This window comes from Myripristis murdjan, chromosome 17, assembly GCF_902150065.1.
Source record: "Myripristis murdjan chromosome 17, fMyrMur1.1, whole genome shotgun sequence".
Taxonomy (NCBI): domain Eukaryota; kingdom Metazoa; phylum Chordata; class Actinopteri; order Holocentriformes; family Holocentridae; genus Myripristis; species Myripristis murdjan.
In genome coordinates this window covers 34,923,848-34,948,892 of record NC_043996.1, presented here as the reverse complement: position 1 = coordinate 34,948,892, position 25,045 = coordinate 34,923,848, and the positions used below count along the sequence as shown (strand labels likewise).

The 25,045-nt window shown below is 41.7% G+C and overlaps 1 protein-coding gene across 1 annotated transcript; it reads right to left on the bottom strand.

The window, feature by feature from the left end:
* Positions 1-11,516: 11,516 nt before the first annotated feature.
* Positions 11,517-24,433, bottom strand: LOC115375419 (uncharacterized). The gene is made up of 8 exons (XM_030074809.1): positions 24,403-24,433; positions 22,556-22,616; positions 22,101-22,308; positions 19,766-19,922; positions 17,248-17,337; positions 12,522-12,812; positions 12,322-12,396; positions 11,517-11,783 (listed from the first exon to the last, which is right to left on the bottom strand). Exons 1-8 carry the CDS (start codon positions 24,431-24,433, stop codon positions 11,653-11,655), a joined length of 1,044 nt encoding a protein of 347 aa, XP_029930669.1. The 3' UTR covers positions 11,517-11,652.
* Positions 24,434-25,045: the final 612 nt, after the last annotated feature.

Sequence of the window (25,045 nt, the reverse complement as noted above, 5' to 3'; positions counted from 1 at the left end):
TTTCGCAAAAAGGATGAGGAAGAGAGGCAGAAGCAAGCCGCTCACTACAACTTTCACCACCATTCCAGAACACTCCCAGAGCTCCCCACTGGACAGAAGGTGTGGATTACCACTGAGGATGCACCAGGGACTGTACTCGGAACTGCAAACGCACCAAGATCATACTTGGTAGAGACTGACAGGGGCACACTAAGGAGAAACAGAATCCACCTTAGGGCCACAGGGGAGGCCCCAGGACAGCCCACAGTCACTGCATCAGGCAGAGTTTCCAGGGCTCCAGAGAGACTTGATTTGTGAGTTGAAGTGAATGAAAAAAAGAGACTCTTCTATTACTGTTCTTGAATGTGAATGTGAATGCAGGCTGTTCATATAATGTTTTAAAGTGTTACAGAAATAACCAAGAGATGTGTTCAATAGAATAATGCTTTATTTTGAAAGTAAGATTGTTGTGTTAAAAGATTACCTTAGTTTAAAAGACCCTTTGCTTAGCTAAAAGGAGGAGGTGTAGTGAGAGACTACATTACCCATAGTGCCACTGTAACAGGGTCAGAGTTCATTCAGTAAACATACCGTGACAGTATGCACAACGGTGTCCTGTTTTCTTCATTACGACACGTGATGTGAGGCCTCGTTTGTCACAGGTCACTTGGTTTTCTTTAAAACAACACAAGCCTCATGTGACTCGTCCCGTTGTGCTCAGGACACACCTCCGAGCCTCGGCTTCAAACGTCCCAACGCTGCTGGTACTTTAAAATGTAGGTTACTTACAGTCAACTCCATAATCTGTGTCCAGTGTTCTGAAGTGCTCTGTTAAATTTTGTCGTGTGTTTGATATGATAAGTATCATCTCTGTGACAGATGTTAAAATTCACCGGCTCTGTGCTGTGAGCCAGTCAGGGTTTGGCTGCAGAGGGACCTTGTGTGTTTGTGTTATGATGCTGCACAATATGTAATAAATCTCCCAGAGGCAAATATAAAAAGTCTCTGGAACTGATCCCTGTGGAACCTCAGAGGTCAGTGGAGCAAAACCAAAACATGGTGTCCAACAGCAACAGCAAACTCTCTGCTCCATAGATATGAAGAGAGCCAGTTTAGAGCACAACAAAGTCCACATGGTACTTGCTCAAATGTGACCTCTGCCCTCCTTTAATAGCCACTGCTGAGGAGCCCTTGAGCAAAGTGCTGAACCCCTGGTCAGGTCTGAATGTGACAAACCGGATCAGGGACAAATCCACTTTCAATGTTGAGTTCAGAGTTAAAGCAGAAATTTGTGAATCTTTGGAAAGTGACAGACAGCACGTCTCATCTGTTGGACTCATTTCAACTGGAGGAGGAATCTAGGATACCGCCTCTTTCTACCTCAGTGGCTCAAATAAAGCAAAAGAAATCAACCTCTGACAGTCATGTTGGCAGCAACAGCAGAGAAACACATCATGAAGACCAAATATGACACGTGTTCAATAATTTGGACGTGTTCACCTCAGCTGACACATTCAACAACACACACAGGTTTTTGTCACAGCACTTTTCACTGTGGGGGACAGCGGCTATGGGATCATTGGCTCAGGCACCAGACTGTATGTAACAGGTAAGACCCAAAATTCATTTTTCCTTCATTCGTTTTCTTGTAGAAGTTGAAAATGGGGCTTTAGGTTTGTTTTCTGCTGCTTTAGACTTTCCATGTCAGTCTGTCATCACTGGCAGACAATTCAATATGCAGCCATTCATACATGAAAAACTAAATGACTGTGTGAAGAATGTTTGTTTGGCTGGATCATTTTCTTGTGCATCCTAACATCTTGAAAATCTGAAACTGATTAGAGAAAGTCAGCAGTGCTCCTCTAATTCCATTCTGTGTTATCACAGGCTGATATTCACTGTCTGGGACTCAGTGATCATGATGGAGGAAAACTGCTTGTATTGATTCATATTCATGCAGCCCATAATAACATAGTGTGTGCTGCTGGATGCTGAACTTCATGTATTAAGGATCAGTAAATGAAATGTGCTGCTGTTGGAAACTTGTGGCTGCTTTTCTTCTCTCTCTTCTCTCTCCTTAAAGAAATGAAGAAATGAAATTATAGATGAATTATTGTGGAGGCTTTTCCTGCTCGGCTCATTAGTCCACTATTTGTATCAAATCTACAATTAATCAAAGTCAGTCTCTGTGATGAACATGATCCTTCACAGTTTATTTCATGAAGCTCTGCTCTGCATTGTTTTCAATGGAAATCATAATTGCCAACTCAAGAATTTAATAAATAAATGACAGCATAATATTTCTGCAGCCTGTTGTAAAAATATCAGTATTTTCTGGTTTCTTGTGTGATTTTCCCAGCGACAGTTGTAATCTCCTTCAGCCGTTGTTTCTCCGTGTGATTAGAAACTTGTGAAGGTTGTGTTCTCTCTGATCTGATTTGGCGAGGAGTTCCACAGTTCAGCTGCTTCAACTGAAAAAGCCGTCTTCCCAAACTGTGTTGATGTGTGTTTGATACAACAGCAGTACAATGTGCCAGCACTACAATGTCTTACTAACAGACTTTAATCTCAGATTTTTGCAATTTAAGTAAAATATTGAAAATCAAATTCAGAATTGTCAGATTAAAGTTTGAGTTTTGACGTTTCCAAAAGCCAAACTGGATGAGATGAAGTGGACGGTGACCAGCGCTCTGATGGGTTGTGACATCCACCCAATAGAATGAAATCTGCAAAAATGACCCAGAACCCTTGTTCCACTGTTGTGATACCTTAAATTATAAATGATAACAATGACATGTTACATTCTTGATAGTAAATATATTTTATATTCCATGCATTAGAAAATATATTTTGTTTGGTATATGAATGTAACGAGACTTTGTAGTTAAAGAAGGGATAAAATGAAAATTATAATGTATTTTTTCATGATACATGAAGGTGAATATATTAATATGTTTTAAAATGTGATTTGATATTTGAAATAATTTTCGTCATGAATAAATATGATAGGGACTAAATGTTTTGGAAATGACAGCAGATTCTTTTTCTTTTGTTAAACATTGCAAATGTATTGGGCACCCCGGTGGCTCATCGGTAAAGAGCGCATACCAGGGCTCAGTCCTGATCGCAGCGACCGGGGTTCAAATCCGACCCCAGGTCCTTTGCTGCAGTTCATCCCCTTTCTCTCCCCTGCCCTTCCTGTCCATCTCCACTGTGACTGTCAAATGAAGCAGAAATGCCAAGAAAATAATCTTAAAATAATAAATAAATAAATAAATAAATGAATGAATTAATAACAATAAATATGTTAGGAGATATATTTGTTTTGCAAATAACAGCAGATACATTTTCTTTTGTTAAACATTGTAAATATATATGTTTATGCCACATGATAGTTTAGAGCAGTTTTTAAAATTTTACCCAGATTTTGAAAAAGTGAAGAAAGTCCTTCATCAATAAGAGCTGCCAGATATTTGTAAGAATAGATGAGGGCGTCATCTGTATCCAGACGTACATTTGTGATCCAGATTGTTAACCCAGATTGTAAAGAAGAGAACAAGAAGAGAGCCAGGAGCGACTCTTGGGGAAAACTTGGAGCAACATTTAATCCACTTGATGAGAGCCTCACAAAGACTGACAGAGCATCCAGCAGCTTCCTGAGCCCAGACTGATCACAGGACAAGACACAGGCAAGTCAAAACAGGGTTTTCACACTGATTGTGACTGTGTGCCACTCGTTGCTCTTGTCAAACCTCAGATCGTCCAGTTGTGCCGCCCAAAGTGAGCATCTACCCAGTGACCAGAGCTGACCTGAAGGGGAAGAGCTCCCTGCTGTGTCTGGCCACATCCATGTTTCCTCCTCAGGTCCAGTTCTCCTGGAGGACAAAGGAGAACAAGGGGATTCCTGAGGAACAGCGAGTGGAGCTCAGAGAGGAAGAGCACGCCGCCTCCATTGCACTGATCGATCAGGAGGATCTCATCACGTATCAATACATCTGCTCCGTCAAACACCAAGGGGGCACGGTGGAGGCCCTGATAAAAGGAGGTAATGAGGAAATAAACTGTGGGGTTGATTAGTAAAGCGTGCCGTGTTGCTGTAACGTCTCAGTCTCTCAGTGGTTTACCAAATACCAAAATAGAAATAGTGTAAAATAAGTTGAATTGAATGCGCTGCGTCTGGAGTCTGTCTGAAAAGCAACATGTCTTTCAGAGCAGAGACAGCAGCCATGAAAAAGATGTTAGAGCCAAGAAACAAGAAAAGCTTCTGCTGCTGTTTCTTCCCAGTTTTTAGCAGCAGGACTGGCAGCGGGCAGCTGGCGTAGCTTCATCCACCAATCACAGGCTGTTCCTCAGCTCTGATGGTCCCAGTGGAGGGAAACTGTCCCGAGAACGCAGCAACACACCGCCTCTGAGCTCCTCACACACTGTGAACAAATAGCTTTCATATGAGGAAACACATTTCCTGCTTTCTAATCGTCCAGTCTCCAGACAACAGGCAGGACGCTCACTGTGGGACTGTGGGGCTTCAGGCTGTAAATGAATGACGTTGCTGCAATATTCAGATTGTGTTTCTGTCCACACACAACTGAGATCTGATCTCAGTGGGACCAAGATCCATCCCTCACGCTCCATTTGAGCCGGCTGGTTGTCTGCACCAAGGTTATTCTAGTTCACTAAAACTAAACTCACAACTAAAACTAGCTGTGAAAAGCAATTCTGGTTAACAGAAAGAAAAATAAAAACTAGACTTTAGGGGGAACAAATGACAACTACCTGAAGTGATATTGTGTTTTTACAAAACTACAGTAACCTCAGAGTGTGTGTGTGTGTGTGTGTGTGTGTGTGTGTTTGTGTGTGTGTGCGTGTGTGTGTGGTCTCCCAGTGTCCTTCCAGTTCCAGTGCAGGGTGAAGCTGCTCTCTCTGGTTTCCACAGTGATGATAGTGAAGAGCATGGTGTACTGCTGTGGACTCTCTCTCCTGATCATCCACAGAAACAAGGGACCTGCTGACTGACTGTCCTGCAGCGCCGCCTGATGATGTCATCACTGCCCTCCTCTTCCTGCTGTCTGTCATGGAGCTCCTCATCTCTCCAAATGCTTCTGTGGTCTTGCTGCTGCTTGTTCTAAAGGTTCCAACAGAGAACAAACAGGAAACTCCTGGTGTCAAAGGCTCTGAATCAGCGCTGCTCTTTATGTCCTTCAGTTTTGGTGACGCTGTGTTTCTGTTGTGTTTGCTTTGTTGGGAACTGATTCAAAGAGCAGTTTTCATCCATCACATGTAAAATCAGTCAGTCTGCCTCATAGCTCAGTTCACCTGTATGAAACAGGCAGAAATCATAACAACTTCATGTCATGTTTTCCTTCTTTGTCCAGGTTGTGAGTTTGGCAGTGAACATGTTTGATGTGTGGACATGCAGAATGGATTTTAGAAGCACAGCTCTGTCTGTTTTCACCAAGAAATCTCATCCATTAAAACAGTTCCTGCACAGAACTTTCACTGTTTTCATTTGTCTGTTTCTACTAATGCTCACTGACTTCATCAGTATTATTATTATTGTTATTATTATTATTAGTCGTGGTGGTAGTACAAACAGTAGTAGTAGTAGTAGTAGTAACACTAATAGTAGTAGTAGTAGCAGTAGTAGTAGTAGTAACATTAGTAGTAGTACTGGTAACTGCAGTAGTAATAGTAGTAGTAAATATAGCAGTCGTAGTAACAGTAGCAGTAGTAGTAGTAACAGATGTAGTAGTCGCAGTAGTAGTAGAAACAGTAGTATTAATATAGTAGTAGTAGTAGTATTTGTAGCAGTAGTAGCAGTAAAAGCAGTACTACTAGTAGTAGTAGTAGTAGTAGTAGTAGTAACAGTAGCACTAGTAGCAGTAGTAGTAGTTGTAACAGTAGTAGTAGTAGTACTGGTAACTGCAGTAGTAGTAGTAGTAGTAAAAGTAGAAGTCGTAGTAACAGTAGCCGTAGTAGTAGTAACAGTTGTAGTAGTAGCAATAGTAGTAGTAACAGTAGTATTAATATAGTAGTATTAGTATTTGTAGCAGTAGTAGCAGTAAAAGCAGTAGCGGTAGTAGTGGTAGTAGTCACAGTAGTATTAGTAGTAGTAGTAGTAATAACTAGTATTAGTAGCAGAGACAGACAGACAGACAGACAGACAGAGAGACAGACAGGCCGCAGGTCTCCTCAGGGCTGTATAGTGATAGCAGTGGTGATAACAGCAGTAACGACAAAGCGAACTGTGGTTGCTTTGACAACAACAATCACACTGATAATAATGATAGCGATAATAAGATTGATAATAATAATCAGAATGATAATAATAATAGTGATAATAATGACAGTGATAATAATAATAGTGATTATAATGATAGTGCTAATAATGATGGTGCTCATAATGAGAGCAGCAGAGGCAGTAGTGGTGGCAGCAGCTGTGTGCAGCTCAGCGGTGAGGACACATCAAAGCTGCAGTGTTGACAGTGAATCAACATTTGACTTCCTGCTGGGGGACACAGAATGTTCCAGACAGGCGCTGTGGCTTTCACAGCAGCTTCTGTGCAGCCTCCGCTCCGTTAGCTGTGGTTTCTCATATCAAGAAAACAACTGCTGCACCTCTTGGTTCTGCTCAAGAGCCCTTCCAGGAAGCCCACCGCCCACTTCAACACACAGCAACCATACTCTCATATATATATTATATCTATATCTATGAATATAAATATCAATATAAATATAAATATATACCAACATGTATGCACTGGGAGTTATCCAACCTGATCTCACAGAAATCCGTGAAATGAGCACAACCTCTTAACAACGCATTGCGTGCTCCTGGCACATAACCTGTTATAATTATGTGTGGCCACCACAGAAACAGCGTCCACTGAAAGTCAATTAGGATCCGTGTCGTATGGCCACCACGCAAACGCTGTCCACTGAAAGTCAATTTCATGTGGGTGGTAGTTCATAGATCCCGGAAGTGCAAATTTAATCAAAATAAAATAATAAAATAAAAAATAAAAAATCGCCAGTTTTCTAGACTAGGCCTACCATATTGACCCGCATAAAAGACGACCCTGATTTTAAGATGACCCCTCTTTTTCAAGACCATTTTTGGAAAATAGGCTACTTTTTATATGGACAAAATCTTGTTTGAATAAAAAAGCCACCGGCCTGCATCAGGCGGGTCGGCCGCGGCACAGGCTGGTACCGCGCCCACCCGGTCAGGTCTGCGGGATCTGACAGGTGAGCGGTCAGTGCCGCGGTCGGCCCGCCTGGTGCCATGGCCGGTAGGAGTAGTATCTAACATGGAAGGGCGCAAGCCAGTAATTTCGCCTAGGGCGGCACATAGGCAGAACCGCCACTGTATAGTTTATAATGTCATCATTTTCATATTTTTCTAGTCCACAAAAATCACATTTTAAGCCATTTTGAAATCAATGAACGAAATTTTATTTTAATCTGAAAAACACCGGCGTTACCAAGGCAACGCGCTTCATGCTACCTGGTGACTCCCGGCTTCTCGGCTTCAAAGACGTCACGCCGTGGGTGGTGGTTCATAGATCCCGGAAGTGCAAATTTAATCGGTATTCTGAAAAAAAGGTCTGATTATTAGCCATAACGTTGTAACCACCCAAGGCAGACTTACCACGAGCTATGAGGATGTGTAACGATGGCATGTGTCCACAAGTCCCGTATAATATCAACTTTATTTTAAGAAAACACGTTTTATTTGCGATATCATATCACGGAGAAGCACTACATTACCCATAATCCTAGTGTTTATCAGCGACGTGTCTGAATTGACAGCTTTCATCAATAAAGTCAATAAAATCTAATAAAGTGCATGAAAGTTGATAATGTGCTGATATGTTACGCCATTGAACACAACCCTTTCAGTCAGCGAAACAGAGCGGGTCGACAAACCGTGGAAACACGTCAAAAATAGCACTAACGATTTATATAGTCTATAGATATATTTTATTTTTCTCATAACACATCTTTACTCGTGGCATAAACATAGGCTACATGTTAAGGTTATGCTTTTGCTGTTGAAAAACTACCGTATGTATGGTTTTTAAACCTAAATTCACAATGTTTATCCTAACCCGGAAGAGGGGTACCAGAACTACAATTCGTGCAGAGTTGCAACACACAGAGCTTTCCTGCGCCATAGCTTTTGTAGTTCTAACATGTTATGTCTATTATATGAAGTGGTGATCACTAATTTTGCAATCTTAATCAAAGTTTTTGGGTGTGGGAAGAACGCCTGAATGGTCAGATTTTAATTTTTTTTTTCTTAAGATAGTGAAATCATGTTTTTTTCCATGTTTTGACACTAGTCGGTGGCGCCCCCTATTGGTTTGCCATCGGACATGATAGTAGAGGTCAAGAGCTTTCCAAAAATGTTGACCCCATGTCTGTGCCATTTTTTGTTGCTGCACTGTAAGCCTTTAAAAGTGTCTCAGGTGGCCATATTAAGTTAATGGGAAAATCTGAAATATGAAACATTGAGTATTTTATGGGGAAAAAAAGCTTTGAAATGGTCCAAATTGAAAAGTATGACTGTGTATATGACTAACATCAATATTCTAAATAAATTTGGCCATTACATACCCCCTTAAAGAAGTTTGACTGATTTTATCAAGTTTGGCCCTAAAAGAGGTCTGCAGATGTACACCTGAGACAGCCTTGGCTTGGAGCACGATGAAAATCAAACTTTGTCACAGAACAACAATGAAGACATCGTTTGAAAGGTCTTGACCTATGGAGTAACATATCTCAGTGTGAGACCAGTGGGCAGTTCCTGCTCCCCACAAGTGCCCTTTGAACCTTGCACCTGAGACACTTTTAAAGGCTTACAGTGCAGCAACAAAATATGGTAGAGACATGGGGTCAACATTTTTGGAAAGCTCTTGACCTCTACTATCATGTCCGATGGCAAACCAATAGGGGGCGCCACCGACTAGTGTCAAAACATGGAAAAAACATGATTTCACTATCTTAAGAAAAAAAAAAATTAAAATCTGACCATTCAGGCGTTCTTCCCACACCCAAAAACTTTGATTAAGATTGCAAAATTAGTGATCACCACTTCATATAATAGACATAACATGTTAGAACTACAAAAGCTATGGCGCAGGAAAGCTCTGTGTGTTGCAACTCTGCACGAATTGTAGTTCTGGTACCCCTCTTCCGGGTTAGGATAAACATTGTGAATTTAGGTTTAAAAACCATACATACGGTAGTTTTTCAACAGCAAAAGCATAACCTTAACATGTAGCCTATGTTTATGCCACGAGTAAAGATGTGTTATGAGAAAAATAAAATATATCTATAGACTATATAAATCGTTAGTGCTATTTTTGACGTGTTTCCACGGTTTGTCGACCCGCTCTGTTTCGCTGACTGAAAGAGTTGTGTTCAATGGCGTAACATATCAGCACATTATCAACTTTCATGCACTTTATTAGATTTTATTGACTTTATTGATGAAAGCTGTCAATTCAGACACGTCGCTGATAAACACTAGGATTATGGGTAATGTAGTGCTTCTCCGTGATATGATATCGCAAATAAAACGTGTTTTCTTAAAATAAAGTTGATATTATACGGGACTTGTGGACACATGCCATCGTTACACATCCTCATAGCTCGTGGTAAGTCTGCCTTGGGTGGTTACAACGTTATGGCTAATAATCAGACCTTTTTTTCAGAATACCGATTAAATTTGCACTTCCGGGATCTATGAACCACCACCCACGGCGTGACGTCTTTGAAGCCGAGAAGCCGGGAGTCACCAGGTAGCATGAAGCGCGTTGCCTTGGTAACGCCGGTGTTTTCAGATTAAAATAAAATTTCGTTCATTGATTTCAAAATGGCTTAAAATGTGATTTTTGTGGACTAGAAAAATATGAAAATGATGACATTATAAACTATACAGTGGCGGTTCTGCCTATGTGCCGCCCTAGGCGAAATTACTGGCTTGCGCCCTTCCATGTTAGATACTACTCCTACCGGCCATGGCACCAGGCGGGCCGACCGCGGCACTGACCGCTCACCTGTCAGATCCCGCAGACCTGACCGGGTGGGCGCGGTACCAGCCTGTGCCGCGGCCGACCCGCCTGATGCAGGCCGGTGGCTTTTTTTTTTTTTTTTTTTTTAAATAGTCTTGAAAAAGAGGGGTCATCTTAAAATCAGGGTCGTCTTTTATGCGGGTCAATACGGTAGGCCTAGTCTAGAAAACTGGCGATTTTTTATTTTTTATTTTATTATTTTATTTTGATTAAATTTGCACTTCCGGGATCTATGAACTACCACCCACATGAAATTGACTTTCAGTGGACAGCGTTTGCGTGGTGGCCATACGACACGGATCCTAATTGACTTTCAGTGGACGCTGTTTCTGTGGTGGCCACACATAATTATAGCAGGTTATGTGCCAGGAGCACGCAATGCGTTGTTAAGAGGTTGTGCTCATTTCACGGATTTCTGTGAGATCAGGTTGAGTTATCAGTGCATACGTGTTGGAATGCACTGATAACTGCTGGCCAAAGTAGGAGTGCATGGCGGTCACTGCAGTGGACAGCTGTTTAAAAGTCATTTTCTCCTAAATGCAGTGGTTTCTATGGTGGAATTGCATATCAGCTGTTAGAATGCTCTCTGCTTCTCCCCTCCATTGAGCTTCATGCAGAGACTGTCAGTTCTTGTTGCTGAAAACATATTAATACCAGTATAAAATACCAGTATAATGACATGGTAATACCAGTCCTGCATCTATAAGAAGTATGGAGACTCACAAAAATGTTCATGCCCTAAGAAGAGTAAAAACACTTAAGAAAAAAATCTTGACTCAGGCTTTCGCAATTCATAAAGGAGGAGTAGAGGAAAACAGAAAGGGACAAATATATATAGATAAAATAATGTTTTTTTTAATTGGTTAATTAATTAATAACAATAACAATAATTAAATTCAAAAATAAATGTATGTATATATCATATACCTAAGACACAAACACACACACACTGTGTATGTGACACTTTATTGAAAAGGTCGATAGAACAGAACAGAAAATTCATCTCATGTTGGTTTTTGTTCAGAGGGGAATTTCACAACCAGGAAGGGAAACATTTGTTATGGATCCTGACCTGGAAAACACATTTTATCAATAAATAAAAGCTCATGATGTCCTTCCAAAACATGGAGAAAATATGACGAGTTCATCAGCAAGAAATCAGCCAAAGACTGGAAGGAACCAAAGAAAACGTCCAAAGAATTAGAAAGAATTCATTAAAAAATTACAACAAAACAAAAAGTACAGTTATAATTTCATACAATCATATTTTAAGTCAATTACTCTGAAACATCGCAAATTTAGCATCCAAAAAAATATAGTCACCAGAAATAATGGGAAAAAAAACAAACAAACAAAAAACAAGAAAATTGCCACCAAGAAGAAAATGAACAGGCGAAACTAAAAGTGAATTTTGAGAATAAATTTCCTTTCCAAAATAAAAGCCTTTCAAAGGGTTAAACATAAAGTGACAACGTTTCCAACAACTGAGCAAAACAGGAAATGCAATTAACTGATGACACTTCGCTCAGTGATGACATCATCAGGCGACGCTGCAGGACAGTCAGTGATGACATCATCAAGCGGCGCTGCAGGACAGTCAGTCAGCAGGTCCCTTGTTTCTGTGGATGATCAGGAGAGAGAGTCCACAGCAGTACACCATGCTCTTCACTATCATCATTGTGGAAACCAGAGAGAGCAGCTTCACCCTGCACTGGAACTGGAAGGACACTGGGAGACCACACACACACACACACACACACACAAACACACACACACATACATATTGATGCACAGGATTTATCATCACATCTAATGTGCGTGGCCACACACACAATTACACACAACGTGCAGTGAAATGCTGAGTGTGTGTCTGCAAAAGCAGCAGGACACAAAGCACCAAGCACACACAGAATAAAACACAGAGAAAGAATGGCAAAATCAAAACTGGCTGATAAAAATGAGGGGAAAGTAAAGTAACTGGCAACTGGGACACAAATGAAATTGAATGATGTGCAAATGGAATCATGTGCAACTAATGTGTGCAAAGCCACATACGATGCAAAGGTGCAGATGTTGATGCTTGACATGATTACAGCAGTTGAGTATGAAGAGCTGCTGTCAGAGCTCACAGTGTTACTGTCAGACATCAGAAGAAGAAGTGAGATGCTGCTGTGCAAATGTTGAGCCTCCAGTCTTCAGGAAGCTGCTGCATTTCAGTCCAACGTGCTGATGGAAGTGAATTAGCGAAGGCAGCAGCTGATCTTACCGTCACTTTGCTCCCCGGCTGGCGGCTCTGCTGTGTCTGTGACTGGAGGGATGGAGGCTGCTGACGCTGGAAGCTCTGAAACACAACATGAGGGACATGTTGGAGGGAAAAGTGTCATTTCTCTGCTCCTCTTGGCTTGTTGGACGTGTTTCCAGATGAAGCTAAATCACTGCTGAACACAAGCAGCCAGACTTCATTACCTGGTGGTATCTTGGCCTCCACCGTGCCCCCTTGGTGTTTGACGGAGCAGATGTATTGATACGTGATGAGCTCCTCCTGATCGATCAGCACGATGGAGGCGGCATGCTCTTCCTCTCTGAGCTCCATTCGCTCTCCCTCAGGAATTGTCCTCTTGTTGTCCTTTGTCCTCCAAGAGAACTGGACCTCAGGAGGAAACATGGATGTGGCCAGACACAGCAGGGAGCTGTTCTTGTTTGAGTCGGCTCTGGTCGCTGGGTAGATGCTCACTTTGGGCGGCACAACTGGACGACCTGAGGTTTGACAAGAGCAACGAGCAGCACACAGTCACAGTCAGTGTGAAAACCCTGTTTTGACTTGCCTGTGTCTTGTCCTGTGATCAGTCTGGGCTCAGGAAGCTGCTGGATGCTGTGTCAGTCTTTGTGAGGCTCTCATCAAGTGGATTAAATGTTGCTCCAAGTTTTCCCCAAGAGTCGCTCCTGGCTCTGTTCTTGTTTTCTTCTTTACAATCTGGGTTAACAATCTGGATGACACATGTACGTCTGTATGCAGATGATGCCCTCATCTATTCTTACAAATATCTGGCAGCTCTTATTGATGATGGACTGTCTTCACTTTTTCAAAATTGGGGTAAAATACTACAAACTACTCCAAGCAGTCATGTGACATAAAAATATATATTTACATTGTTTAACAAAATAAAATATCTGCTGTCATTTGCAAAACATTTTTTGCTTATCGTTTTCATTTTTCTCATCTATTGACAAAAAACTATCACATATCAAATCACACATTATATCATTTTGATACATTCACCTTCATGTATCATATAAATATCCATATTTTTTTCAAATTAGAATTTTTAACTTTTCTTTAACCATGAAGTTGTTTAAAGGTCAGATACAAGCCCTGAGTGGCTAATTGGGAGGACTGGGACAATTCCTGGTGGGCCAATCTGCTTACCGCTGTCCCTGGGCCACCTCCGCCTCCACTGGCAGCTCTTTTTTTTTTTTTTTTTGCATCACGTCCGTGCACTCGGTCAGTGGTGTTTGAAAGATGGAAAATAGAAAGAGCAAAGGGTGGCGCGGAGAAGGCAAGAAGAGGAAAGCTCTGGAAACATACGCAGCCAAATCTGCTAAAATTGGCAACTTTTTCACTAAAATGAGCTCTCTGTTTGAAACGACACATGAGGACGATGAAACGGGTAAGGCAAGATGTTGAACTTTGCCTGCAAACCACCGTTCAAGTTAATTAATTATCAAGTCAATGAATTGTGTGGCGTTGTGGCATATAACATAGTGTTATATAATCTAAATAATAGTATGATGCGACGCCACATAACTGGGAAACTTTGTCTTGTAGCCCCTCAGAGTCAGAAGCAAGATCCAGCACCAAGCATCAGCCATGAGCCCACAAGTCCAGAGTGGGCAGGCAGGATTGCTCATTGAGTGAATATTATTAGAATTAATATAATGAAGAGTATGGTGTAGACCTGCTCTATATGAAAAGTGTCCTGAAATGCTAGATGATTCAGCACTACATTAATGAAACTGACCTGAATTGATCAGAAGGCTTTGTAAAAAGGGGAGATTTGTGCTGAGAATTATGACAATTTTTAAAATTTGATTTAGTGTCAGAAGCAGAGCCAGAAGCCAGTAGTGATGGGGGGATTGCTCCTGTCAGTATGGAAGGAACAGGTGTGTGAGTGTGTGAACAAGCAAGCATTAGTTCTAATATAACCACTTTCTATGCTCAAACAATAGTAGTGACCCGTTATATTTTTTGATTTTAATAATAATAGGTCGTGATCTAAAGTGGGCCGGTCTGAGGCATTAAACTCCAGGGCTGAAAATGAGTCCCACTCCGGCCCTGGTCAGATACCACATTAAATATCTTTTTTGATGAACGGAATATAAAACATATTTGCTACCATGTATGTTACATGTCATTGTTATCATTTATGATGTAAGGTATCATACCAGTGGAACAAGGGTTCTGGGTGATTTTGGCAGATTTTTTCTATTGGGTGTATGCCACAACCCATCAGAGCGTTGGTCACCGTCCACTTCATCTCATCCAGTTTGGCTTTTGGATAAGTCAAAATTAAGTTTATAATTTCTACTTTAATTGCAATAATCTAAGAATAAAGGCAGAAATCTGATTCAACTTTCAGAATTCGGATTGCAACCCTAACCCAATTCTGACATATTTTTCAGGATTCTGAAATGAATTGCAGAGGTGATTTTTCTCCATTTTGGTGTGGCCTGAATCCTCTTGTGTACAAACACAATGAGCTCAGCTCACATTTCACTGATTCTTGAGAATTTGGATAAATAATGTCCCACTAAGAAAAATGCTATTTCTGCTGGAAATTTACAACATTTTAATAAATAAAAAGAATCAAGGGCATAATCAGGGGGTCCTTTGCACATTTGTAAGGTTCTTTTATAGGTTTATTTTTAATTTGCATTAATTTAATGATTATATGTTGGCCCATGGCCTACAAAACCAGTTGTCCTCGGATAGGAGGTAATCATTTCAACTTGATTAAAACAACAAAAAGTAATAATTTCATCGAATAATATCTTTACCACATGAAAGAATACATCATAATATGTATTAAAAACTACAAACGATGGGTTTTGAACAATATTTACTATTATTTTGTGGTTGCTCAAAATGTGTCCCAGATATTCGTCACCACCGTCAGATATTTATTTAAAAAATAATAATAAAAAAACTACAAGGTCAGTTACATTCCTGAGGAGCCCTTTTCAAACCTTCAGCTCTACTGCATGCTTCAAGACCGCTCAGGCTCCTGGAAGTTTGCTATTTTCTCTTAAATCTCTTCATATTTTTGGACACTGCTACTGTCACAACCATAACATGTCAACACCGTCACTTCTGTATAAAAAATATTAAATTAGATTATGGAATAAATGTACACTTTTTAAGAAGAGGTCTGATGCAGGTAGCAACAGGGCGAAAACAAGCTGGCTAATGTGAACAACTCATGCTGATCATGTGAAAGAGCAGGTTTGTGTCTCCACCGTCAGACGTCACCACCGTCAGGTTTTCTGTCTGACGGTGATGACTGAAGTCTGAAAAATGCTTATAACAGAGCTCAGGATTGTATGTTGTAATGAGGCGACTGTCACCACCGTCAGACGAGTGTCACCACCGTTAGAGGCAGTTATATTGGTTTTAAATGAATATGCTTACAATATGTTTCCTGGGTGCTGTTGAGTTATTAAAGTAATAGTCTCTTTAATACAAAAATATGTTTTTCAAATTAAAAAAAAAAAACATTACGGTGACGGTGTTGACAAAAACAAAGTAGCCTAATAACTGGAAAAACCTATTTTATGAAAAAAATGCAAAATGAGGAGGTTGCACCGGCACATTGCTGAACAGCCAAGACCTTGGCCTATAATGATATACCTTCAGATTTTGTAATTTAAAGCACTTTTTTTCCAAAAATTAAAACCTGTTTTATCCAAATTCCCAAGAATCAGTGATATATAAACCATCAAATCCAAACGGAAGCAGCAGAAGTTCATATGCACTCAGCGATCCTCTCCATGTCTGCTGTTGTGTCACAGCCTGAGAGCTGCCTCTTCACTCTGTCAACACACACTCAAGCTGCTGGAGGAAACTTCAAGAACTATTCTCTAGCAGCAGCGCACGAGCAGCAGTGAAATTTTTTTTTTTTTTTTTTTTTTAGCAGCAGCACCTTCAACAGTTAGTAAGACATTGTAGTGCTGGCACATTGTTCTGCTGTTGTATCAAACACACATCAACACAGTTTGGGAAGACGGCTTTTTCAGTTGAAACAGCTGAACTGTGGAACTCCTCGCCAAATCAGATCAGAGAGAACACAACCTTCACAAGTTTCTAATCACACGGAGAAACAACGGCTGAAGGAGATTACTACTGTCTCTGGAAAAATCACACAAGAAACCAGAAAATAATGATAATTTTACAACAAGCTGCAGAAATATTATGCTCTCATTTATTTATTAAATTTGTGAGTTGGTAATTAAAATTTCCATTGAAAACAATGCAGTAAATTAAAGTTTTGTCTTCCCGTTGAAGGGCAGAGACTGAGAGCAGAGCTTGATGAAATAAACTGTGAAGAATCATGTTCATCACAGAGACTTTGATTAATTGTAGATTTGATACAAATAGTCGATAAATGAGCCGAGTAGGAAAAGCCTCCACAATAATTCATCTATAATTTCATGCCTTCATTTCTTTCAGGAGAGAGAAGAGAGAGAAGAAAAGCAGCCACAAGTTTCCAACAGCAGCACATTTCATTTACTGATCCTTAATACATGAACTTCAGCATCCAGCAACACACACTATGTTATTATGGGCTGTATGAATATGAATCAATACAAGCAGTTTTCCTCCATCATGATCATTGAGTCCCAGACAGTGAATATCAGCCTGTGATAACACAGAATGGAATTAGAGGAGCACTGCTGACTTTCTCTAATCACTTGTCAGATTTTCAAGATGTTAGGATGCACAAGAAAATGATCCAGCCAAACAAACGTTCTTCACACACTCATTTAGTTTTTCATGTACGAATGGCTGCATATTGAATTGTCTGCCAGTGATGACAGACTGACATGGAAAGTCTAAAGCAGCAGAAAACAAAGCTAAAGCCCCATTTTCAACTTCTACAAGAAAACAAATGAAGGAAAAATGAATTTTGGGTCTTACCTGTTACATACAGTCTGGTGCCTGAGCCAAAGATCTTGCCCCCCACAGTGAAAAGTGCTGTGACAAAAACCTGTGTGTGTTGTTGAATGTGTCAGCTGAGGTCAACACGTCCAAATTATTGAACAAGTGTCATATTTGGGCTTCATGATGTGTTTCTCTGCTGTTGCTGCCAACATGACTGTCAGAGGTTGATTTCTTTTGCTTTATTTGAGCCACTGAGGTAGAAAGAGGCGGTATCCTAGATTCCTCCTCCAGTTGAAATGAGTCCAACAGATGAGACGTGCTGTCTGTCTCTTTCCAAAGATTCACAAACTTCTGCTTTAACTCTGAACTCAACGTTGAAAGTGGATTTGTCCCTGATCCGGTTTGTCACATTCAGACCTGACCAGGGGTTCGGCACTTTGCTCAAGGGCTCCTCAGCAGTGGCTATTAAAGGAGGGCAGAGGTCACATTTGAACAAGGAGCGTGTGGACTTTGTTGTGCTCTAAACTGGCTCTCTTCATATCTATGGAGCAGAGAGTTTGCTGTTGCTGTTGGACACCATGTTTTGGTTTTGCTCCACTGACCTCTGAGGTTCCACAGGGATCAGTTCCAGAGCCTTTTTTATTCTCTCTGTATGTTTCTGTTAGCACTTATCCACAGGTTTGGCTTCATTTCTTATCAGTGTTCCTGTCTCTGGTGACTCTCAGCTTTAGGCTTTATGTTGGTCTGACCTGAGGGGTTTTAGACAGTAATGTGTTTGCAGCACAGCTGTGTGTGTGTCATTACAGAGTGGACAGTCCACAGTTTCCTGCAGCTGAACCCAGCACCGGCAGGGGAGGACGCCGGGCAGATTATCCCTGCAGGCAGTTTGACGGCTGCAGCTAAACTTCCTACAGAGACACTCTGACCTCCACAGCCTTCCAGATAAGCAGCAGAAAATGAAGATGTATGATGATGTATATACACTATATTGCCAAAAGTATTTGCTCGTCTGCCTTCACACGCATATGAACGTGAGTGACATCCCATTCTTAAACCATAGGATTTAATATGATGTGGGCCCATCCTTTGCAGCTATAACAGCTTCAACTCTTCTAGGAAGGCTTTCCACAAGGTTTAGGAGAGTGTTTATGGGTATTTGTCACCATTCTTCCAGAAGTGCATCTGTGAGGTCAGACACTGATGTTGGACGAGATGGCCTGGCTCGCAGTCTCCGCTCTAATTCAGCCCAAAGGTGTTCGATCGGGTTGAGGTCAGGACTCTGTGCAGGCCAGTCAAGTTCTTCCACACCAAACTCGCTCATCCATGTCTTTATGGACCTTGCTTTGTGCACTGGTGCACAGTCATGTTGGAAGAGGAAGGGGCCATCTCCAAACTGTTCCCACAAAGTTGGGAGCATGAAATTGTCCAAAATGTCTTTGTATGTTGAAGCATTAAGAGTTCCTTTCACTGGAACTAAGGGGCCAAGCCCAACGTCCAAAAAACAAGCCCACACCATAATCCCCCCTCCACCAAACTTTACACTTGGCACAATGCGGTCAGACAAGTACCGTTCTCCTGGCAACCCAGACTCGTCCATCAGATCACCAGACGGAGAAGCGTGATTTGTCACTGCTTGGTGATATAAGGCCTGGATGCAGCTGCTCAGCCATGGAAACCCATTCCATGAAGGTCTCTATGCACTGTTCTTGGAAGTTTGGAGGTCTGTAGCTATTGACTCTGCAGAAAGTTGGCGTCCTCTGCACACTATGCGTCTCAGCATCCGCTGACCCCGCTCTGTGATTTTACGTGGCCTACCACTTCATGGCTGAGTTGCTGTCATTCCCAATCGCTTCCACTTTGTTATAGTACCACTAACAGTTGATTGTGGAATATTTAGTAGTGAGGAAATTTCACGACTGGACTTATTGCACAGGTGGCATCCTATTACATTACTATTACAGCACCACACTGGGATTCACTGAGCTCCTGAGAGCGACCCATTCTTTCACAAATGTTTGTAGAATTAGTCTGCATGCCTAGGTGCTTGATTTTATACACCTGTGGCCATGGAAGTGACTGGAACACCTGAATTCAATGATTTGGATAGCTGAGTGAATACTTTTGGCAATATAGTGTATATGTGTGGCTTCAGCAGTGTCCTGGAAGAACCAGATGACAGCTGGGATGGGAGCTGAAATATGTGAAGCTGGGCTCAAATCAAGCTCTCTTCCTGTGGTAAACAGGGTTTGCCATCTGTTCATTTCTTGGTTAACGCTGCAGAGTTTTTGTACAGCGATGAGCCAACACTTCTCACTGTGGAGAGCATAACAGGCACAGTAGTAGGTGGCGTCATGGGAGGCTTTTACTTTGTTGATCACCAACTCACAGCCATTTGTGTCTTTTACAGCTGAGAAATCATTTTTTTGAGGATGGCCAAAATTTGAATTAAGTACACCAGTTTTTCTGTTAATGTAAAGAATCACTTTTAATGTTTCTGTCTCTTTCTTCTGGTACCAGAACACTTCACTGTAGCTACACTGGTCAGTTCCTGTACATCTGAAGGAGACTTTCTCATTGGTTCTGCTGGTCAGTGATAACTGGTCCTGATGCAGCTGTGCTGCCATGGCAACCCCTGCTGTGGAGAAAGGGACAGGTAGATGAAGGTGAGTGTGCCAGAGTTTGCTGGATGCTGATTGGTTGGAAACACTCACCTAAACACAGAGAGCACAGAGCAACACTTGGCAGTGAAAGCATTTTGTCCAGTGAGGTTTCCTCTGTTGAAGCTGGGTACAAGTGGGGCTCCGATTCAGCCGAGGCCAAATAAGGACGGCCGCTGACATCACATGAGGGCGGCGTGCTTTCTAACGCCTCCTCAAATGATTGACAGCTGAGTGGGACCTATGGTGGAGGTTTGCGTGGCGTGGGAGCTTCTGGAGGGCGGAGGATTCATACGGCACTTTTCAAAGCAGCTTCCATCCTGACTTGTGTGTGGACCTCCTCCCCCCAGGATCCCAACCCCACTGTGACTGAGATCCTGGCCTCTCCCACAGAAAAACTGTGTGTGTGCTCAGTGGGAGCTCTGCTACCTCACTTTCACATGATTTGTCTGGCTGGATTTGGACCTCAGCAGCTCTTCACCTCTTCTAGAAGCTGCACTCAGTGCAGATGTTGTTTCACACTGAAGTTTGACAGAAGCCCGTCTTGGGTTTCCACCTGTACACCTTTTCTTTGTCTTTTCTGGATCTGCTGACATTTCTGTGTGTGTGTGTGTGTGTGTGTGAATGAGAAATAAGAATGAGTAAAAACATGTTGTGTTCAACATGAAGTCAGCTGTTGTCGTGTCTTAGAATTGGTGATAAAACAAAGCAACATGATGACAGAGAAATGTGTCCACAGAAATGACCTTTATTCATGAAAATCTCATCAAACAAGGAAATCTGACATGGATGACATCATGTGGAAAATATAACATGCATGTTGGGAAATATACATACATTACATAGGATATATAGAACAGTGTAACATATCTATAAGACATGTTTGGTCCTAAATGATCAAATGTGGTCCCTGTTCCAGAAAAATGGACAAACTGAGTCAAGTCACTTTGATTTGTTCAGCCCAACCAACAGGAGTCGAGCCAAAGGGCTTCACACACACACACACACACACACACACACACACACAAATACACAGAAGTTACAGGTTTTTCTCAAAGATCACTCAAATAAAATCGAGGTCAGGGTCAAAAATCCCATTTCATTATTGGGCGACAATAAACAGCAAAATGTCAGAGAGTAATTCCTGGAGGGGACATGAAAAAATTGCTGTCTGACACGACTTGCTTTTATTCTGTACTCTGTCTGTTTATGCTCATTTCATGTAAATTATATTGCTGTGAAGCACTTTGGGCTGCAACCACTGTATGAGAGGTGCTAAATCAATAAAATTGATTCTTATTGTTATAATAATAATAATAATAATAATAATAATAATAATAATTATTATTATTATAATAATTATAATTATTATTATTATTGCTGTTGTTGTTGTTGTTGTTATTGTTGTTATTATTATTATTATTATTACTGTATCTCCCTCTTTCTCTCCTTTGAAACTTGCTGTACAGTGTTGAGACCTCAGCATGTTCATATGTTTTAAATAATTCTATTAAAAGCAATAATCCTCTGACCAAATGTCTTTGTTCACTGTTCTGTTTCCACTACAGTCCATCAAAGCAGCTTTAAAAGAACTAGAAACTCAAAAGAAGCTCTAAAACTAGAGGAAATACCTTGAATAATCCAACTACATCAAACTATTCTTCAAAAAACACATTTATTGTAGTGTCAACAAAAAACAAAGCACGATATGGAATCAAATAGTGACATACAGTATATGTTTGAGCTCCACACTGTCCCTTTGAGATCAAATTAGAAAATGAAATGAAACTATGACACAAAATAATGCAACTTAAAATACACAGCCCTTATACATTTAAATTATAAAGTGTAACTGTGGGCCAATACAACATCAAACTCAAAGTACAAATAGCGTACTTTAAATAAAAATAGATATCTATCTAGAGACAAACTCAAAATATCAGTAAAATATGAACAATTTCTGACATTAATATCCTGGTTCAGCAGGCCAGCAGGCTGAACTGGCCTGTGTGGTAAGAAGAGGTAGAAATGCTGCCAGCTGTTTCCTGTGCTGCTCTCTGTGCTGCTGAGCTCAGGATGTGTTGAATGAAAGCATTTTAGTGAAAGTCCCAGCCTGACATGATCCACGGCTTTATTCAAACTAAAGGACGTCCATCTGAACAAGTCCGGCGGCTCACTTTGAGCCTGTGCTGCCGCTGCTGTGAAACGGAGTCATTATCCAGAGAAACTTACGGCGCACGTCGGGGAGACGCGTTCCCTCTGCGGTCCGGCCGCCATGACCTCTGACCTCTGAGCTCTGACCTCCACAGTGACGTAGAAATGAAAGAGGAGGCGACACGCGAGGAGCCGGAGGAGCCGTAGATCGATGCCGTCGGGCCGCAGGTGAACTGTGTCTGTGGGACTCTTCCTGCAGAGCTGCCAGGAGGCGTTCAGGGCCCTCCTTCACAAACACACCACACGCTCTCCACTCAGCACAGAGCCCCTCTGCTGCCCAAACACCACAGCGCCATCTAGTGGAGGAGCTGAACACAGACCCTGCCCCACACACTGAGCACAGCTGCACTGGAAAGCAGACAACATGAAGTGGAGAGTCAACAGCATCATGGAAACGTCCTGCAGCACTGACTCACTGACGGCTCCACTCCTCATTCAGACCAGGGCCTTCCAAACTTTGTCCTGCTCCTCACCCCGAGCTGACCTGCAACAAGCCGCCGGCCCCGTCTGAAGAGACTCTGCCCTGCAGAGACCCTGATGTCCACACAGATTTGGCTGAGACAAAAGCAAAATGGAAAGACAAGAAATGTGATCCAGCATCACTGAGCTGACCTCTAAACACATCATTTTAATATCAGCACATGTATACAGTCAGCTCCATCAGTATGTGGACAGAGACACAATATTCGTCATGTTGGCCTTGAACACACCTCAGTGGATTTGACATGGACTAATCAAGACTGAAGTGCAGACTTTCAGCTTTAATTTAAGGGGTTAAAGAAAAATATGGCATTAATTTTTTAGGGATTACAGTCAGTTTTATATTCAGTTTTATATTCTAGTTTTATATTCAGTTTAAATATCAATTTAATATTCAGTTTTATATTCAGTTTTATATTCAGTTTTATATTCTAGTTTTGTGTTGCTGCTGTGAGGATGAAGTCGTCCTATTTGTTGACATCTTGTGGGCCTGAAAAGCCACAGAGAGGAAACAGAGATCCTGGCCTTTACATACAGCAACGATTTGAACCTTTACCATTATTATTATGAGTAATAATATTTTATTTTATTGTTTTAAATTTTTAGCATTATTATCCTTTCTGTCGGGTGGAGCCAGGCAAGGTATTGTTTCCATTCCTGTGTGTGTGTGTGTGTGTGTGTGTGTGTGTGTGTGTGTGTGTGTATAGTTGTTTCTGTCTGTGACCTTAAGGACCCTCGTTCAGTCCTGGACTCCTGGAGTGTGTAAAAAACTGAAACACACACTAGTTTCATCATAATAATAGCATTCATAATAGTGATAATCATGATTTTCTATTTGTTTATCTGAAGCACTTTGAATCTACTTCAGTATGAAATCTGCCGTACAAATCAGCTGACTTGACTCGACTTCTCTGTTTTTTATTGATTTTAAACCAGTTGGTGACGACGTGTGTGTGCAGTGAGAACTTCAATAAAATCTCCAGCAATAACACACTGGAGAGAAACTTTTCATTCAAACTGTGAACATGGTGTATTTCACCAGGAAAAATGAATCAGCCTGTCCTATGGTTTCAGTTTTATAAGCAACATAAACAATAATTGATGCTGATTAATAACTGGGGTGACTGGTCTGGTCTGAGCAGCAATAATAAGTCACTGCAGAGAAGTCTTTGAGTTCAGAGCGGGACAGAAAAGCTGTCAGCATGATGGAAAATGTGGTGAAACTGTTGGTTGGTTTTCTAGTAAAGGCTGAGCCGGTGTTTCCTGGGAGCGGAGGCGGGGCTAAACCACAGTTTGATTGACAGCCGCTTGGCGCCGCGCAGCAGGAAGCTTGTGCTCTGCGGCGTTGGTCGGCCTGTTGGAAGGAACAGATGGAGGAAGCTCAGCTGATCTGCTCTGTTGTCCATCACTACAAACACACAGCATCACATGGTCTTTCCACCGCCTCCCTGTTGGTCTCAGAAAAACACTCCCATGCTGCTGGAAGGCTCTGACACCAACACTACATCCAGCAGAGCAGCACATCCACCTCACCTGTTGGTGTGTGACCAACAGGAGGATGTTACTGACGTGTTTGAAAAGCTCTGACACCATAGGTCCCACTCAGCTGTCAATCATTTGAGGAGGCGTTAGAAAGCAGGCCGCCCTCATGTGATGTCAGCGGCCGTCCTTATTTGGCCTCGGCTGAATCGGAGCCCCACTTGTACCCAGCTTCAACAGAGGAAACCTCACTGGACAAAATGCTTTCACTGCCAAGTGTTGCTCTGTGCTCTCTGTGTTTAGGTGAGTGTTTCCAACCAATCAGCATCCAGCAAACTCTGACACACTCACCTTCATTTACCTGTCCCTTTCTCCACAGCAGGGGTTGCCATGGCAGAACAGCTGGATCAGGACCAAGTATCACTGACCAACAGCACAAATGGAACAGTCTCCTTCAGATGTACAGGCACTGACCTGTGTAGCTACAGTGAAGTGTTCTGGTACCAGAAGAAAGAGACAGAAACATTCAAAGTGATTCTTCGTATTGATGTGAGCAATGGTGCAGTTTATAATGATTACAACCATCCTCAAAAAGATGATTTCTCAGCTAAAGGGAGAGGCAGCAGCTGTGAGTTGGTGATCAACACAGTAAAATCCTCCCATGAAGCCACCTACTACTGTGGCTGTTGGAAGAGAGTTTCCCACAGTGAGAAGTGTTGGCTCGTCGCTGTACAAAAACTCTGCAGCGTTAACCAAGACATGAACAGATGGCAAACCCTGTTTACCACAGGAAGAGAGCTTGATTTGAGCCCAGCTCCACATATTTCAGCTCCCATCTCAGCTGTCATCTGGTTCTTCCAGGACACTGCTGAAGACACACAAACGGCTCTGAGCTCTGAAGCTTTGCTTTACATTGTGTCGTTTTGAGCATAATGCTAAATGTTGTGTTGTATTTTGTTTTGTGTTTGACTCTCTGGTTGGTGTGTGACGTGTGTGGATCCATG

What these genes read in the sequence shown, in the direction of transcription:
- LOC115375419 (XM_030074809.1), bottom strand. Translation starts at nt 24,433, where the DNA reads ATGGCAACCCCTGCTGTGGAGAAAGGGACAG. An exon ending in TGAGAAAGTCTCCTTCAGAT is followed by an intron (nt 17,338 to 19,765) that starts GTACAGGAACTG and finishes ACCTCAGCTGAC; the next exon opens with ACATTCAACAACACACACAG. An exon ending in CACCAGACTGTATGTAACAG is followed by an intron (nt 12,813 to 17,247) that starts GTAAGACCCAAA and finishes GTCAAACCTCAG; the next exon opens with GTCGTCCAGTTGTGCCGCCC.